This window comes from Scardinius erythrophthalmus, assembly GCF_964197995.2.
Source record: "Scardinius erythrophthalmus genome assembly, chromosome: 25".
Taxonomy (NCBI): domain Eukaryota; kingdom Metazoa; phylum Chordata; class Actinopteri; order Cypriniformes; family Leuciscidae; genus Scardinius; species Scardinius erythrophthalmus.
This window is the reverse complement of record NC_138245.1, coordinates 26,490,820-26,510,493: the sequence shown is the minus strand read 5'-3', so window position 1 is coordinate 26,510,493 and position 19,674 is coordinate 26,490,820. Positions and strand designations below refer to the sequence as shown.

Here is a 19,674-nt window from a genome sequence, read left to right as displayed (position 1 = left end):
TAGTGAATGAACTTTTATTTAAATTAAATCATTATATAGGACTTTCAAAAGAACTTTATTCTTTACCCAAAAAAAGGAACAAAAAAAAACTACCCTTTTTTTCAATTAGATTTCCATTATTAATCACTATTTATTCTTACATGGTGTGAAATTTCTGGAGCAGAAATGTTTACGTACAGTAGGACAACTGGGGGAGAAAATAAAGTCCATTGTAAACGGAAGTCAAGGCACAAACAGAATGCTAGAAAGAGGAATGAGAAGATAGAAAAGAAGAAAAAAAGACTGTTAGATACTGTTACGTACATACTTTAAATATCAGTTACATTTTAGCAGTTCTTTCTCCATTTGTGAAGCTTTTTTTGTGCTTTTTTTATAGTTTTTTGTTGTTTTTGTACTTTTTTTAAATTTAATTTTAAAAAGGAATGTTACGCTGATGTGAACTGATTACTTGTATTGATATATTTGCTATCCTCTATCATGCAGGAAAACTTTCCATTTGCTATCAACAAGGACGTCATGTAAACATCATAAAAAAGCGCTTTCCTTTTTCAATCATACTCTATATCCAATGCCTGCTGGTTGTTTAAAAAATAAGCATTATGTAATTAAAAGTTCAATAAAATTTGCACATCATATTCCCTAGAGTTAAATGAAAGTATCATATAAAACATTTTGTTGCCTCTGCTATTACTCAGGGGACAAAAAAAAAAAAAAAATGACCAAAAGGACAGAAAATAAACAAGACAAATTGACAATGGATAATACAACAGTTGGCGATTTGTGTCATAGCCCAAGGAGTTATTAATACAGATATTAAATGTCAAACACAATGATGGGACGGTGTCCAGAGGGAGGGAGGACAGAGGCTAAGGTTGTTGGCAATCATTGAAATTGTGTCGGGCTCCTCTGAGCTATCAGTCGTGGTTGGCTAGAGCATTTGCCCGGGACGTAATCCACCCCTGCTTCCTCTGGTCATCAAAACTGTTCAAGTAATCTAAAAGAGAAAGAGAAATAAGTTAGAATGCCAAGCAAAGTAGTACAACTAGACAGGACACTGATTTTGTGTATTTCTTCTTACCTCGAATAACCTTCCTGTTATTATGCTCTAGAAGAGCCCACAATCCTTCAGGTTGTTTTTGATGATGACGTCGGTGACGGCGTCGAAAACGAACTGCACGTTCTTGGTGTCTGTGGCACAGGTGAAGTGAGGGTAAATCTCCTTGGTTTCTTTCTTCTTGTTCAGGTCCTCAAACTTGGTGCGGATGTACTCGGCAGCCTCGTCGTAGTTGTTAGCACCTTGTCGAGAGGGGAAATACAAAGCACAATGAGAAAACAGCAGGGAAGGATGGAGACGGAAAGACAGAAAATAAGTGAAAGACAGGGAGCCAGAAAAATTGGAAAACAACATGAAATCGAAAAAATTCACAGGATGATTCCCACTTTGATCATTACAATGACACATGATCTCTTCCAGTTGATGGATATCAACAGCTTTATTGATATCCATCAACTGGGAGAGATCATGTGTCATGATCATGTGTCGCTTGCTCTGTGTTAGATCGATGTCGCATGCACTATACTCTGCATGGGATGTAATGAATTGCTGGCCTTTTGGATATCAACATTGATGGACACCCAAAGTGGACCTCATTTGAATAAACCCCTTGATGAGCACTTGAAGTGAACAGCCTCACAAAGACGGGAAATGCCTGAATTAAACTGGTTTGGATTGGTCTGTTTTTCACATGGAATATGTGCATGCTTCAAAGACAACATGAATATGACATTAGCAACACATTTTAACTTCTGTAATGTGATGCATTTCAGGGTGGAAACGAATATTCAGTCTGAAATAATGTAGGACAGATTTATGAGCATTTGATTGGATCGTGAAAAGTAGGGAATGATAGTATTGGTTGAAGGGATAGTTCAACCAAAAATGAAAATTATGTCATTAATTATTAACCTTCATGTCGTTCCAAACCCATAAGACTTCTGTTTATCTTCTGAACACAAATCTTTTTGATGAAATCAGAGAGCTTCTGTCCCTCCATAAACAGATACTCAACTATTTTTTTGTATCCGATTATTAATATTCATTATTGATATTAATGCTACAATAATCTAATATAAATGATAATAAATTAATATTAACAATTTAATATGATTAATGTATTTTATTTTTATTGCACAAAAAGACCAGGTACAATTACTAAGAAACTAAAAAGGTCTGTATTGATTTCATGTTTTCTTTAATGCATAAGTAAAGCAATGAGCTTGCATTTTATTGAACTGAAGCACTCAAAAGCACTTCTAGAGCACTTGTGCACTTGATTTAGATGATTTATTGGGAAGTTGGCTGTTTTATAGTACCTGCATACTCAGGGAAGCAGATGGTCAAGGGGCTGTGTATGATCTTCTGCTCAAACAGATCTTTCTTGTTGAGGAAGAGAATGATGGAGGTCTCGGTGAACCACTTGTTGTTGCAGATGCTGTCGAAGAGCTTCATGCTCTCGTGCATTCGATTCTGTGGTGGAATTAAGAACCAGTTCATTATTCAGGCCTGTATTGATGAATGAAAGCCTGAAATATGACGCAACTACACTACCGTTCCAAAGCTTGGGTCAGAGAGATTTTTTTATTTATTTTTTAAATTGATCAAAAGTGATAGTAAAGACATTTAGAATTTTACTAAAAATTTCTAATAAAAAAAAATGCTGTTCTTTTGAACTTTCTATTCATCAAAGAATCATGAAAAACAATGTATTCACAAAAATATTAAGCAGTTTTCAACATTGACAATAAGAAATGTTTCTTGAGAAGCAAACCAGCATATTAGAATGATTTCTGAAGGATATGACACTGACGACTGGAGTAATGATTTGCAATCAGGAATAATATTTTTCAATATTACTGTTTTGACTACTTTTGATTAAAAAAAATCTTACCAAACCCAAACTTTTGAACGGCAGTCTTTGCCGTATCATACATGAAGAAGTCTTAAAGGTGCGGTAGAAAAGCAGCGTATTTAATTCTAACAATACAGAGGTTTAATAAATTAAACCTTGACTAACAAAACAAATTGTGCAGAAGTGCAGCCTCTTTGATTCTTAATACAGGGTTTCTGCAGGTTTCAGTAAGTCAAATTTAAGACCTTTTTAAGACATTTTAAGACCATAAAGATTGAAATTTAAGACCTACACGACGCATTATCCAAGTTAGATAGATCGTTACCTCGGGATCATTAGAGTATCTATCTATCTATCTATCTATCTATCTATCTATCTATCTAGGATTACCTGATGTGTGTGTGTGAGAGAGAGGGAGAGGGAGAGGTAGATTTCTTTTATAGAAAATTGTACTTTTGCATATTATACTGTAAAAACACAATTATTGTTGATCATAGTTGATCATAACTAGAGAGGAAATGATGATGATTAAAGTGACCAAAATTATCACGGTTATCACAGAATCCTGTTCAAAAAGTACTAATACTACAGAATGAAGTCAATTCAACAAGTTTTATGTAAAAAAAAAACAGCAAATAACAAATTGATTAGCATCAATATGCACTTTGTTTACGTAAACATTAAAATACCATTAAAAATGATGGCCAGATTTTAAAAGTTGACAAAAAAGGGTTTATACAAAGCTAAACCTCATATTTCATCCTTTAAATATTTTTTTATAAAAACAATCAGTCAAAAAAGATAAATTACTGACATTTACACTTTAGCTTATATTTATTAGTAGTGTTTGGGTGCACCCCCATCCTTCATGTTGACTGAGCTGCCAATGTTGTTATGGAAATAAAAGGGGTGATTGGTTGGTTCCTGTCACATGACCTGCGGTGCGTTTGCGGCATTGTGAAAAGTTAAGATTTTTTTTATCTCGTTGCGTCTGGTAAAAAAATTAGCGCGTTGCTTCAATTATGAGCGCGCTTGCCACGCGCCTACATTTGAACAAACTTGAGCGCGCAAAAGACGCGATATGTGAACGCCCTCTGGCGAGCTAGCTCATATCAAGCCACGAGCTACTGGTAGCACGCAAGCGACGTGTTGGAGCCCCCTGCTAGAGCTCCGCTTTGTAGGCTACAACTCTATACGTTTTTGCTACTTTGTAATAACTTTCTGCGGCCAGCGATTCTGGAAATGAACGAGGGTAAACACTTTTTAAGACCTGACTAAATTAAATTTAAGACCTAGGATGAAAATCTGGCCGTTTTTAAGACTTTTTAAGGCCTTAAATTCAAAGTTCAGAATTTTAGACTTTTTAAGACTTTTTAAGACCCCGCGGAAACCCTGTAATAGTTTCATGAATTATAAACTGATCTGGGGTAAAAGCTAAGAGGATCTCACCATTTCTTCATCCTCAGCCAGCACCAGGTCGTACGCACTCATGGCCACACAGAAGATAATGGCCGTCACACCTTCGAAACAGTGGATCCACTTCTTTCTCTCTGAACGCTGGCCGCCGACATCAAACATCCTATGGAGAGAGAGAGGAGACACGTAAATGGCCAGCAGTATATACAGACAAATGTACAAGTAATCAATGACAAAAATGCCTTGAACAACCAACAAAGCAAGACAGAACATTCAATCATCCAAATAAGCAGACAGATCATTTAATTTGACGCAAAAGTAATAGAGATGAAGTTGTATACAAATATGTTTGTTATTGTTATCCAAGTGCCTTTACTTTGTTTTTGTGTGCAAATCAATAAATATATGAAACAGAAAAGTAATAGAGATGTAATGGGCAGAAGAACAGCCTGTTCAATATGTCATACTGTCCTAAAGGAATAGTTTTGTCATCATTTTCTGAATTTCATTCATAAACTATCAAAACATAACATAAAGCTCCTCCGACCATGTCTTAACCAATAGCATTAGTTATTGTATTGGCTTAATAGACTTGAAATAAGGTACACGTGGTATGGACTGTTCTTATTATGTTTTATGATGTTGTTTTGTCCTGTTTGACAAAATAGAAATGACCCGAGGGCAAGTAAATGATGACAGTATTCCTCATTGTAGGTCACATCTAGTTTCCACAAACCATATGTTCCCAGAGCTTGTTTTTATCTACTGGAAATTTGTGGGAAATTTTCAATGTTTTGTCAGCAGAATATTGAGGTTGCTGACTCAGTGTTCTGATGCCCTTAGAGAGGTTTATCATGCCGTTTCCTCTTCTTTAGGTCCGGACGGTTCACATGTGTCACTGGCATTTGTTGACATTTGAGTCTGGGCTTTGTTTCTATGGTAATGGAGGGGTTGAAAGCAAAATGGATGAGACTGGGAGGGAGGATGGAAGAGCTGGGACTTCCAGTCAGTTGCAGGAGTCATTTATTTCTGTCAGTCACACATTTGTCTCTTTAAACGTGTGGACCTGGAAAAGACGTCATTGGCATTTCTAGGAAATTCCATAATCATTCTCCCTCTTGTGTGGCATTTTTTTTTTTACACACGATACATAATATAATTTACAAGTCATTAAATAAAGTAATAGACCATCTTGGACAGCTGGCTTGTGTTTGATCTTTCTAAAGGTCGGGCTGACATTTCTTCTGTAGATTAAAGCCGACTCATTCAAAGAGAATCATCCCAGCCTTGCTAAATCCCATAAACTCCTAAAACCAAACGCCCTCAACAGTTTTAAGAGAAATTAATCCCAAAACCTCAGGCCAGAACACATGGATGGCATGGAATTAATTCCTTGATGCCATTGAGGGTTAAAGAGGGTGTTGCTAGCTAACGGAAATAGTGGAGGCTGTTCCGATATGGCAGATGAGTTGTTTGAAGTGCGAATGTGTGTGAACACACGTTAGCGCAGCTACTAGAGAGTGTGAAAAATCTGTTAAAATCAGAGCGAAAGAGACATCTATGTGCGTAGAGGTTTCTCACTTGAAGTGTAGGTCTTTGAAGGTGAAATGTGTCTCTACGATGCCAGTAGTCTTCACTCTGGTCCTCAGCACGTCCTGCTGGGTTGGGATGTAGTCTGCTTTGGCTATCCTCTCCATGTCATTCAGATAACTGCAAAACACACACACAGGATGGTACGTGTAACAATTAGCTTTTTTAAATAATAGCATTTCCTTCTAACTAGACCCTTTCAATGTTCACTACTGTATAAAAATGACTATATAGAGTGGTGGCCAAAATTATTAGAACGGTAAGATTTTTTTTATGTTTTAAAAGAAGTCTCTTCTGCTCACCAAGGCTTCATTTATTTGATCCAAAATACAGCAAAAACAGTTATATTGTGAAATATTTTTACAATTTAAAATAACTTTATTTGAATACATTTTAAAATGTAATTTATTTCTGTGATCAAAGCTGAATTTTCAGCAGCATTACTCCAGTCTTCAGTGTCACATGATCCTTCAGAAATCATTCTAATATGCCGATTTGCTGCTCAAGAAACATTTATTATTATTAATCATCAATGTTGAAAGCAGTTGTGTACAATTTTTTTCAGGGTTCTTTGATGAATAGAAAGTTCAAAAGAACAGCATTTATCTGAAATAGAAAGCTTTTGCAACATAACAAATGTCTATACTGTCACTTTTGATCAATTGAATGCATCCTTGCTGGATAAAATTATAATTTTTCCATTTCTTTCCAAAATAAAAAAACTGACCCCAAACGTTTGAATGGTAGTGATGATGTTACAAAAGCTTTCTATTTCAGATAAACGCTGTTCTTTTGAACTTTCTATTCATAAAATAATCCTGTAAAAAATTGTACACAACTGTTTTCACCATTGATAATAATAATAAATGTTTCTTGAGCATCAAATCAGCATATTAGAATGATTTCTGAAGACTGGAGTAACGATGCTGAAAATTCAATGTGTGAATGTATGTATATATATGTGTGTATACCCGAGGTGTAACGGCCACATAAAGTGTTATACCACAGGGCTGTTGAACGCTTGAATTGGTTGACTAATGTTCTGAGGTATGCAATTATTTATTTCAGGGAAACGCACAGCTAAAGTAGTTCCAGGCAGGTCTTGACCGTATTAAAGTTCCACATCACTTCGCCAAATGATTTCAGTTATTTCAAAGTTCCCTACAGCCTACAACAGCAAAAGAACCAAAACCCACACTGACCAAGCAAATATAGTAAAAAATAGGATAAAAAATGACAAATTATTTCCATGTTTTTGCCACAAAATTATGCTATATTATGTACGGAATGCACATACTCTCTTTCTCCTACTCTCCACTCAAACGCACACATATACAGTATGGACACACACTCGCACAGAAAAGTGTTATCAGCGCGACGATTTTATCAATAAAATATTTAGCAACCTAAAAGCTACATGACATTTCTCACTACTGAGGACATAACGGTGCTGTTCTTGGAGCAGATAAACTTACATTTTCGCTATTAGTAGAGACACTGCTGCTGAACACTGTTGAGAGACGAACAGACTCATTCAGTTAATTCACACGTCTCTAACTCTAACTGCATTAGTCTATCACTGGCTGAACCCTCAGTTACTAGCTCTAAAATTAAGTTTTTGAATTAGCAACGGAGGCTTGGGACTTCGCTTCGTGTTGCGGACACATTATCACCTCTGGTGTGCATTATTTTTCAAATTATTCAACGGCCTGTCGTCAATTATTCCTTAAGAATATTTTACACCTGAAGTTAACTAGTTAACTTTGACTGCACAAAAATCTCAAATTTTCCAGACACCCACGCACCCAACTTTACTCTGAAAACCTCTGCCATAAAATACTAAATATTCTCTCTAAATATACATAAGTCAAATATTTTTTAGGTATATATGATGCAAAGTATTGTACACTTCTGTCTCTCAGTTTCAGCATTGGTTTGAACAGGGCAGGCCTTGTAGATGTTCTTACGTAAAACACTGTTTGGAAATCTGATTAGACAATTGCACACAGAGAGCAGACGAACCGCCTAAGTCTCGGAGGCTGCGAGAGTGACAATGCAGATCTTCATTCAGCTGCCAATCAAAGGCTGATAAAGACTCACAGTAACACAGCTTGGATAAGCTGCGTAGGCAAGAACTCCTGCCAGAAACACTGAATGTTATTATTATTCCACCTAATGCCGTACAATCCCACCACAGCTCAAATGTACGGTTCAAAGACGAACCAAGAATTCAAGTTTTCAATATCACAAAGACCATAAGTTCCTCCAAGTTGTTTTCTTTCTTTCTTAGGCCCCGTTTACACCTGGTATTAAGATGCGTTTTGGCCGATCGGAAAACAAGTAGACGAGAGAGACAAACACCTGGTGTTTTAATCCACTTTCAACCACTTCTGTCCTGATTTCTTCGAGGGTCTATGGGCAGGTAAATGTGTTTGTTCAGATCTTTCGATCTAATGCACAAAATAAGCTTGCGCTATTTACATATTAATGCGCCTGGAGATGATGGAAAAACATATGGAGAGCAGCATTGACCGACCGATCAAAACGCATTTTAATACCAGGTGTAAACAGGATTGGTGGAGGCTGTTCGATATAGCAGATGTTAAACATTTATCAGTCCTGAGAGCGGTCTCTCAATATTGTGTGGATCCCCGCAGACACTCGCACTCCACTGGAATCCTCAGGCATTAAAACAATCAAGCACAACCTAAATCAAATTGAAAAGTGCTGATAATCCCTCTTCACAAAGCATGGCTTAGAGCTGCCTTTGTAGTTCTTACCTAAATCAACCCCCCCCCAACCCCTACCTCTCCCAAAAACAGAAAAAAAGACATTAAAAAACATTCAGTTTCACATTTCGGCTTGAGTGAGCTTTGTTTTGAAGGAGGGCTCTCTTGAAGACTTATTTATTCTATTATTCACACTTAAGTACATGGTGTGCTGTGATTTATGCAATGAAAGATCTGGCCTGTAGGGTGCAGGACAAAGGGGTGTGCTGACTGTGTGTAGAGAGAGATTAATGACCACATGCTATCATTTAAGGTTCGGGGAATTAAAGTCATGTCTCTGATAAACGCAGCTAGAGTTTATCAAAGCCAAGAGTGCAGTCTGACACTGTAGCTGTGGATCTAATGAGAACAATACACCAACGCTAGGCACTTAATACAGTGGCTGTTCAAAATAATACACCAGTCTAAAACATCTGATGGGATTCAGTGCATGCTATTTACTGATGTAGGCTCTACTGGTACTGTTATTCTGAATCTGAACGCAGTAAGTGTGTATGGAAGTTTGTCTTGTTTTTTGACTGGAACAGGAGCTGTGCTGGACGTCTGGCTCTGGTTCAGAGGCTGGAAAGATTTCAGGGAAGAAAAATGTGTTCCAATTCCAGTTAATCTTAACGCTACAGCATACATTGGTTTTCTAGAGAACTGTGTGCTTCTAACTTAGTTTTGGGAGGGCAGGTTTCAAAGATGGATCGTACATGAACTCCACTAGTCTTCACAAAGTGCCAACCTATACTCAATTAGACACTTTTGGGATAAATTTGAATTCTGATTCTGAGCCATCGCTCAGTGTCATCCAATTGTCTCATGTCACTCTGCAATCTCTTTCTTCTCACATAAAATGAGAAGTCAGGGTTCATTTACAGTATGACAGTATCCTGTCAGGGTTCATTTAGCAATAATGACAGATTTTCTATACATAATGCCAAAACTCTAATTGTGTGAATATATTTAATATCTCATTATCAATGTTGAAAACAGTTTGTGACAACTGCTAAAAAAAAACTGTATTCTTTTATGAATAGACCACTACATTTTTCACAAGTCTTTACTGTCACTTTTGATCAATTTAATGCATCCTTGCTAAAAGTACTGATTCCAAACCTTTGAATGCTAGTGTGTATGTGGAGGGTTTCTATTTTTATATATTGCTTTTAACATAAGCTAATTATGATTTCTATAGACTGCATCTCTCTAAAAGGAGGTTTTCTTTTTGACAGACATTTTAGCCTCTGTTCTGAGGGTGGGGAAGGAGTGGCTGCCTCTGTAAAACCACACTTCTCTCCACCCACCCACACACAGGCTGTAAAACCTCTCACATAAACATCTGCTGAACCTAGCAAACACAACTAAATATTATGAAAACTAAGATTAGAACTCCCTCTATCCTTTCACAATCTCTTTTCCCACCAACAAATGACATCATGATTAATTTTCTAATTCAAGGCCAAATCGACTGTGATCCCCCAGTGAGGGAACGCTCCGCCTACCCCGATTGATTCTGAGTGTATCAAGCATGGGAAAATTCTTGGAAATCCTGACCCAGGCCAACCCTCCATTTAACAGCAATTGGTTTCTCAACGGACCGTTAACTGTTAATGCCAGAGTTTCTGCTTGCTTTGACGTATCGATCTGATCCTACCCGCTCCCATCACACAATTTCATCTTTCTATCCATTTTGAATTTAAAGAGACTCTTGGGTAGGTGTCAGTTTTAGTTTTGCTGTTCATTAAAAAAAATACACTTATATTAATTTTGACCAATAGCAGAGTGGTTTTGGTGTCTATATAAAACTTGTGAATATTTGAATTTTATTTGAGTTTATATTCCAAGAAAAATACCCACAATGCTATAGTGCACCACCCTGTTCCATCTGTAAATGCATATTTATCATCTGACAGGCTGAGCATTATGTGCTATGATATTTGTTTGCCATGAATATTGACGAATTGTCATAGGTCAATATCTTTTGTGACCAATAACGGAGAGAGAACTCACTATGCAGCGGAGTCGTTGAGCTGGTACTCTCTGGCGCGGGTGAAGCAGCTCTGTACCCCTCCATCAGCCCACAGTCTGGTGATGACATTTGCCAGGTCATCAGGCAGAATGCCCTGTTCCTCCGCCGCCCCGGACAGGGCAAACAACTGACGGGCATCATCCTATAAAACAAACAAATAAAAATTTGCCTCAAAACTAATGCACATTAACACACCAATATACATAAACTAGCACATTCATACACACTATATATATAATAATACTTTCACACTGAATCTCCAAAGTAATGTAGCAACAACAAAGATGGTATATTTTAAATATTTGTTTAATGGCATCTTTTAACAAAGCACTATAAATGCAGTCCAGTATCCCTGATACCAGTAGAGATAATGATGTCTCGATTACATAGATTTTTTTGCTCAGTTTTAACCGTTAATTATAGCCATTCAACATTACAGTATAATTGAAAGCTATCAATTTTAACATTTAATAGGCTTTATGATGAAGTATATAACAATTTTAATTTAAGTGAACTTAAAACAATCTTCACATTAACTCATTGAAATAAATGCGATGCCTTTAATATATAACGGCTCATTGCTAAGGGTTTTTTCTACTGGTCCAGTCAGGCCGGTTCATTTTTACCTGCCCTGCAAAAATGCACAACAAAGTTAATGTTTTCTTTTTTTTTGTTGACCCATGTAACCTCGTAAACAGTGCTTTAAGATTATCAGGTAGGTTTAAAAGGTTAAGTTTTTTTCTTTGTCTTTTGTTCTTTGATTTACATTAATGACAGCAGCAGGTTTATTAGGCTGTTGTCACTTTAAGACCTGATGTACATGACGTGGATCTGACGGTTTCTATTTTCTCACAACTCTTTATGTTCATTTAACACTTTTTAACACATTTAAGACTGTGCTTACGGTAAAAAAGTGATTTCGGTAGAAATAAATATTGTTTAAAAAAATATTGGATATTTGCTTTTCCTAGACAACCATTATCATGAGGACAGACCAGTTGCATGGTGGCATTCTGGAAGGAGAGACGTTTTTGCCGTGTGTGCATGTGTGTATATGTGCTTTGGGGGGGGTTACTTGATGATTTAAAGATTTATTTGCCAGGCAGGTCAAAAGTGCAGTGTACAAATGTGAGCTATGCATCCCCTGAGAGAAGGAGCCTATGAACCGGTTTCCTGACTAGCTCTTACCTCTAGATTCTACTATCATGTCTGAGTCTCGATCCATTTGACGAGTGTCTTGCAGCCTGCCTGCCTTCCTGTCTGTCTCCCACACGTTTTCCTCAACGGTTCTCTCAGAACTACAAAAATAACCGTCTACCTACATATCTGTCTCTTGCCAAAACCCCTCCCATCATAGAGATGAACTAGGTCACAGGAAGTCAGCCCTGGGGTGGAACATGGGAGCCATGAGCAGAAGTGATGGGCTGAGAGACGTGTGACACGAACGACCCTGCACTTCTAGGGAACGTGATGAATTCTTAAACTGTGTGCTACTGTAGATTACAGACATTGTAAAGGTGAAAAAGCGCAGTGTTTCACAATTCAGAAGTTAAGTAGCTTGTAAATTCAAGGAATGCTTGGATATCTATTTCACAACAGGAATACTATAAGTTCTTTTACTAGGTGGTGGGGAAAAAAGCCAATAGATATGAATAGAGAGAGGACAGAATGGTTACAGGCCTTTTAAAAGATTTACAGCCTCAAGAGAAGAGAGCAAAAGAGGGAAAAAAAAAAATGAGGGAGTTACAGCAATCAGCCCCAAGGGATGCTGTTTTCCGCGTGTCTAAAGCACACTGCTCAAACTGTGACATATGGTTAACACATGCACTCACTCATATGGTTTAAAAGGTACACTGGCCAACGTTTCACTTCCTGTATTACGCACAGCGCTGCATTCTCAGTGTTTTTAAAGGTAAGTAGTAACAGAGTCAAATTAAACAGGGATGGATCAAGATAATGATTTGTAAGGTCCACTAGTGTATTTAGATTGTTATCTTGTTTTTTTTTTTTTTTGTTTTTTGTTTTGGAATACATTGGATCTCTAGTACCTGTCAGAAATCACTCAAATCTATAAACAGCAGGGCCGCACGATTCAGGGAAAACAGATTTAAATTGCAATAAATAATTTTTATATTACAGTAAAACTATAAAATTCTAATACATACATTTATGGCTCTTTAATTTCTTAATTTTCAAACCATATATCATCAATTATTTTGGCAGAGAACCGCAGGAAGCAAACAGTCAGTTTATAAGTGCTTCTTATTACAAGTTCGGGAAGATGGTTGGCACATGTTGCTTTCCCAAAAGCTCATTATGAGCGACCCAAACTCAAAGCGGATGCAAAGATGAGTTCACGTGGAGCAGCTTTTACTGTTAACTGAACTGCTTTGAGACACGGAAAACACTGGGACAAAAAATATATATATGTCAAAAGATATCTGTGCATTAAATCTTGCAGTTATTCATGGAGACTAACAGCTAGGCTACAATGCTAACGTTTTAATGTATTATTTACTTATAATTATTACTAGCATTAATCATGAACTCCTTTAATTTTTTTTGACATGGTTAAATAAAGAGATTTTTGCTATGGTACCAAAATTGTTACAGAGAACTGTTAGTTTGTCCATTATGTGGGAATGCAAATTTGTTAAAATGTTTAATTTAGGTTTACATTGAATTTAGCATGTTAAGGTTAGGTATAAATTATGATTATCAGAGTTTTCTAAGCAAAAGACTCTGGTCAGTCCTGTTTTACTGAAACTCTTGGAGTTTGTGTTTTAGCAAGAAAGTCCAGCCAGTCCTGTACTCGGGTCTCAATGTTTGAATAGATATGCTGAGTGGATTAGGGTGGGCAATGCTCTCAGTCTAAAACCGGTTCCTAAACCTGTCTTTTTCGGTTCCTGCCCCTAAATGTATATAAACTGTAAGAGAACATTCACGTCAGACTTGGTGACTGCAGCCAGTGGCGTAACTTTGTTTTAAAAAGTGGGTGGGACAGGTGGGGGGGGATAACTCAATGCTAAATCATAAAACAGATGTATGTACAGTAACATTACGATGTCCAGCAATCGATTTAAATAGTAGGCCTACAGGGATTGGGTTTAATTAGTCGTTTAATGAGGCCTATTATATGTTGATCCGACTATTTTAAGAGTGTATTTAAATGGTCCAGGGGCAGAACTTTCGCCCAGCGCGGGAGAGGTTTTCGGTTCTTGGTTCCAATCCGCACTCATGTAGGTTTTTTTTTTTTTTTTTTTTTTTTTTTCTCTCGATTATGTTTTTCAGTGGTTGTATATCAGGCATGGACACGTTTGTGTGCATTTTGTTTTGTAATTTAACCGGAACGAATAGAAAGTCTCTCTCCACAACGGATTGAAGCGCGCGTCCGAGTGAAGACTGTGCGCGAGCCACAAACAGACACAGTATCCGACCGCGCGCCACTGATCGCAGCGGCAACGAGCACTTTGATCACTTGATTTCAAAAACAACACATTTCAGCGCTAGATCGCCTCTTATTTGACAAACAAACGAAATTAATGCTCTGGTAGTTAATTGGAGATGTTTTGTTTATTTGTATTGGTACATTCGTGCCGCGAGATGTTTCAAAAGTGGTGGGGACAATATCGACCTTAGCAAAAAGTGGTGGGGACATGTCCCACCCGTCCCACCCGCAAATTACGCCTATGACTGCAGCTACCGACAGCTCGTGTTCTCAATAAAGAATCCTGCTGAAGAAACAACCAAGTCTCCTGGTCTTTCGATTCTAAGTTCACAACAATTAGATCGAAACATCTGGAAAAAAAAAAAAAAAAAAAGATTTATCCGCCTAGAGACCCTCCCCTCGAAGAAGTCAGGACGGAAGTGGTTGAAAGTGGACAAAAGAGATTAAATGTCTGCCTCATCAACTTGAGATCCGATCGACCAAAAAGCATCTTAATACCAGGTGTAAAGAGGGCCTGGGGGCATCCTCACCCAGAAGAAATGTAAACAAAGCATTCTAGTGCACTCTGACAAGAAAATAACGGGAAAAGACAACATTTGCTTCAAGTAAATAAAACCCATTTACTAGGGCTGGGTATTGACAAATTTCACAATTCGATTCAATTTGGTTTCACAAGCTAGCAATTGGATTCGATTCTGATTAGATTCAATTATATATATATATATATTTATTTATTTGGGGTCTATCAGGTACAGTGCATGGAAAATTTACTGTAAGAAAAAATGAATCTCTCAATTAATGCTGTAAACCAAGGTTCCTCAAATCCGGTCCTAGAGGGCCACTACTACCCCTTTTCCCCCAAGGCAGTGCTGGTGCTGGTTCGGAGCCGGTGCCTACTCGTGAACCAGTTCTTTGTGTTTCGACAGCCAAAGAACCGGTTCTCAGCCAGGAAAATTGGTTCCAAAGCAGCCCCAACTCTTTGCTGGACTAGAACCGTTCTTTTACCACGTCATGCTTATGTCAGGGGCTGGGGGCGGGGTTATTGTCGAACTTCTTCTCGAACGTAACCTCCGTCTATAGTAATCCAGATGAGCAGCACAAAATGTGTTCTAAATGTCTTCTTCTGACCCCAATATAGGATCGCAATGCCAGGAGAAACATTTGCAGAAAGACGATGTAGTCCGCCATTGTAATTGTTATGCTTGAAGTTGGCGCAAGCGGTTCTAGGAAAGCTAAGTAGCCGCCTATGGCAACGTACACAGTGATGTAACGACGTCGTTCGCTCTCTAGTCAGTGGAAAAACAAACAGGTTCTGAGAAGGTTTGCAAGTTGAACCAACTTTGAACCAGCACCAGTTCCGAACCAGTTCTTTTTTGGTGGAAAAGGGGTATACAAGTCAAACACACCTGAACAAGCTAGACAAGGTCTTCTAGCTTTTCTAGCTGACTAATGAATTTTTGGACATTAAATGGCTTTCATGAGGTAAATGTGACGTTATGTGACATTGTTAACAAGCTGTTTATTGATGCCTTTTTTTTTTAAAGTGGAACAGTGATTGAGCGACTACATGAGATTAAGGTAAGTTCAGTTGTACTGTATCTTTTTTTTGACATACCTTCTGATGTTTATTCATATTTAGTTTGTGCTGTAACTAGTAGTAAAGCGGAACGAGATGATTGGTTCAACTGCGCTCCATGCAATCTTTCACGCCACATTAAAGAGCGCCAAAAAAGATGCCGATAGCTTGAGATAAGTCTAGGGTCTCACTCCAGTCTATGGGAAATTAGCCCACCCCCCCACCCCTCTCTTTGGATCAACACAATTCACACAAATTACATATTCTTATCAAAACGGCGAATTTTGCCGAAAAACAACTAGTTCGCAAGTATGACACATAGACCAAGGTTGAACAATTTTTTTTTTTACATTTAGCCTCCACAACATGATGTTTCTCCCAGTTCAGCCCTCAACCACTCATGATAAATCGCACAGAAATGCATCTGATCGCTGTCTGTTGGACAAGACTCTTGAACTAGCTTACAGGGTTTCCTTAACAGACTAATCAACTAGTCGTTCAGACAACCCACTGACTTATCGACCCTAAAATACATAGTTTAGCACATCCCTCATCAAATACACCATAAACAAGAAAGAAAGATTCATACTTGAGCAATGTCTCCAACAGATCTCCCTCTCTTACTAATTAAACGTGATGGAGAGATGTTGTTAGCTTCTCTCACAGCACTTTACAGCTCTAATCCCAGAGCGGAAACACAATCCATCTCTCCCTTCATCCGTCTAATTAAACTACACACTGCTGCTACAAAAAAAAGAAAGAATCTGTATTGTTTTTAAGAAGCCATATTCCTCACTTGATTTTCTGCATCATGAGTGCTGCTTTTTTAAGATGCTGTGACAAGTTAAAAGAAGTTCGACTTTTAAAAACACGTCTCGAGACTCCTGCATCCTACTTCCTTACATTCAGACAGACAGTTAACCCTGTAGATTCAGTGAATGACCGTAAATCTAGACTATCAGTGATTCTAAGATATAGTGAGGATAAATCTGTGCTGATAGAGATCAGTGTTTCTCCAAAGCCTCAGGTGGATCAGATGCACTGAACATACTGCTGCCTTCAGGCTGTTCTCTAGACATCCTAGATAGCAAGCTACTGTAACGCTCTCACTTGCTCATTCTCTTTTTCCCTTACACTTTGCAAGTTTTGAGAATCGGTGCTTAGCAGAATAAAAGATTTATTGTGCAATGTTTGATCTGTTGTCTTTTACAGGACACAGAACAGAACAGAAAGAATAAGCTTTAGTTTTCTTTGTCTTATTCCCATGTGGCCAGTGGACTGTTCAAGTGAGCATCTAATGGATTTCACACAACGAGGAGGACAAGAGGTGGCTGGAATCACTATTTGTAATCTGATTGCCTGGCTTTATGCAATTTTTGCAGGTCACAGTGCACAAGTTTCATCATTCTAACAGAAAAAACAAGTTGCATTTGAAAATTCTCAGGCTCGTTCAATACCGTTAAAATATTATTTTTTTTCTTTAAAGAAGTTAATACTTTTATTCAGAAAGGATGCATTAAATTGATTAAAAGTGGCAGTTTAGATATTGAGAGTGTTACAAAAGGATCAACTGAGGCTGGTGGGCCTCTGTACAGTGTTACACACAGGCTCAGATCTATCTCAGGGTGTGTGTGTGTGATTATTTGCTGAGGTAATGCTGTGTGTACTCACCGCTCTGCCACTGTCGTCATATTCAATCTTGAGGTTGCTCATGGCTTTAATGATGGCCATGATGGACTGGATGGTGTTACTGTAGACCACCGCTCGATACTGCTTGCACTCTTCCTCCGAGTAGCCATCCTCATGGATAATCCTGCAAAACGGACACCCAGACGATCAATCGATCAGTGTTGTACAGGATATTTAGCCATCATTGTTTTGATGTGACGTTATACATTATATATAATGAACACATTCAATTTATAAATAGTGACAGTAAAAAATTGTTACAAAAAAGAAACTATTCAAAATAAATGCTGTTCTTTTGAACTTTCTATTTAAAAAATAATTCTGAAAAAAATTTATCATATATCATGGTTTACACAAAGATATTAAGCTAATATAGTCAGCTCTGGATCACGGAGATGCAAGCGAGCCAGTTCACTCTGTCACTCTTGGCATACAGATGGCATACAAATCACCTGAGGGGATTCTCTCGGGTATAACTAAGCACAACTAGTTTCTAGAGTCATTTTTTAATAATGTAAATCTATTATAACAGAATAAATGTTGCTATTATGAGTGTGTGCGTGTCGGGGTGCATTCAGTAATGAGATGGAGTAGTAAACATTTTCCATCAGAGTGATTAGAGTGTAAAACTACTTTGGGAAACAGAGGCGCAAGAAGAGCAGCAGAGGTCAAGGTCAGATAAACAGTATTATCTGCTTCCAGGGGCCTGACTACACGCACACTTCCACATCCACAGCTGTTTATGAGAGTGTGAGCTAAGATGACATTTAAGTTAACAGCATTTTTAGCCTTTAGTGTTATGGTTGCAACAATCCTTATGTTAAAAAATGATATCAAGGTAGGCAACTTGCTCGGTTTTGAGACATACCATCTATCTGTAAGACCTGAAAACACTCTTCTCAAGTACGCCAACAAGGCAAACACGGTTTCATGTATTATTATTGTCACAAGGGGTGCCAGAGCAAGAATTTGTAAACTGTCTTCCATGATTGCTTTTCTGTTATGGTGAAATAAACCTGCTGAACAATTTGCACTAATTAAAGTCGGCATGAAAAAGAAATTCACCCCATATATTCTTAAAAGGCATGTTATTGATCTTACTGTTAGTGATTCATCCATGCCTGCATTTAATTTAAAAAAAAAACATCAAAATGTCACAACTCAATCCTTCAGTTAAACAGCAGAGTTCTCTCTGGTGATGTATGTTGAATTTCTTTTCTATTCTATTCAATTGACTAGCTAGCGGCCTTAGAACTGATTCATTGAAGCTGTGAAAATGAAATGAATGATTCTAAACTAGACTTGGAGCTCAGGGGTTTGTGTATGAGTATGTGCACTTTGAGTTTTTATCAGGGGCAAAAAAAAACCCTCCCAATGTGCCATGTGAATGTGTGTGCGTATTTGAGTTATTTTCTTTTTCAACATTTTCTAATAGTAGAGTTGCAGCTGCTCCCTCTCATATCATCCACACCAGCATTAACAACTGTCTGAAAGAGAGTGGAGAGAAAATTGTCGATTCACTCACTTCATCTGTTTTACGATGGTGCTCTTCCCCGATTCTCCAGCACCTGTGACAGAAACACAAAACAAACGGGGTTAAAAAACACACTCATGCACTCATTTCATCTTCAGACAGGAAAGCAAGCACACAGTCAATGTTTTTTCCTCCGTCTGGTCAGAGTCTTAGTGCTAACTGCAGTGTGTGTGCGTGTGTGTGTGTGTGTGCGCAGCCTATACTTTCAGTAACTCAAGTCTTGCTGACTTAGCTGTCGATCTTCAGCATTCCAATCTCTGCCAGACCTGGTGTTTATCAAGTTTGGCCTTTAATGGAGATGTCTGAGTGCTTCACAAACAGGAAACGAGGTCTTATCAATGTAATTTCCACAGGCCTGTGGGGGCATGCTACTCATTTGGCATCTAACTCCCTCATTTGAACATTAAATAAACACACAAAACATAACGGCCATACACAAGAATCAAAAAAACTCAGACAAGCACCTATTAACATCTCAAAAACAAACATGCACACGTCAGACCGACGCATCCGATGCAGACTGGCACATTTGTGCTCAGGGAAACATGTTTGTGTCACATGACATGCAGCTCTGAGATAGAGCGCTGCCCCCGGCCGTCAGTCTGAGACCCTCTTACACAACTCTAAACCCAGCTTACGCTCTAAACTGAGCGGAAACCATGAAATGCTGCCCTCAAACTCCAATGAAAAAGTATCAGAAGATAATAAA

General features: G+C 38.0%; 1 protein-coding gene across 1 annotated transcript in view; it reads right to left on the bottom strand.

Annotated features, from left to right (window-relative positions):
* The window catches only part of gnai2a (guanine nucleotide binding protein (G protein), alpha inhibiting activity polypeptide 2a), a 69,961-nt gene continuing 50,287 nt past the window's right edge, over positions 1 to 19,674 (bottom strand). Inside the window, exons 3-10 of the mRNA XM_081357934.1 lie at positions 18,957 to 18,999; positions 17,414 to 17,555; positions 10,700 to 10,860; positions 5,907 to 6,035; positions 4,359 to 4,488; positions 2,374 to 2,527; positions 1,079 to 1,296; positions 1 to 994 (exon numbers count right to left, since the gene is read on the bottom strand). Coding sequence (XP_081214060.1) covers positions 1,106 to 1,296; positions 2,374 to 2,527; positions 4,359 to 4,488; positions 5,907 to 6,035; positions 10,700 to 10,860; positions 17,414 to 17,555; positions 18,957 to 18,999 — 950 coding nt within the window. The 3' untranslated portion in view covers positions 1 to 994; positions 1,079 to 1,105. The remainder of the gene's footprint in view (positions 995 to 1,078; positions 1,297 to 2,373; positions 2,528 to 4,358; positions 4,489 to 5,906; positions 6,036 to 10,699; positions 10,861 to 17,413; positions 17,556 to 18,956; positions 19,000 to 19,674) is intronic.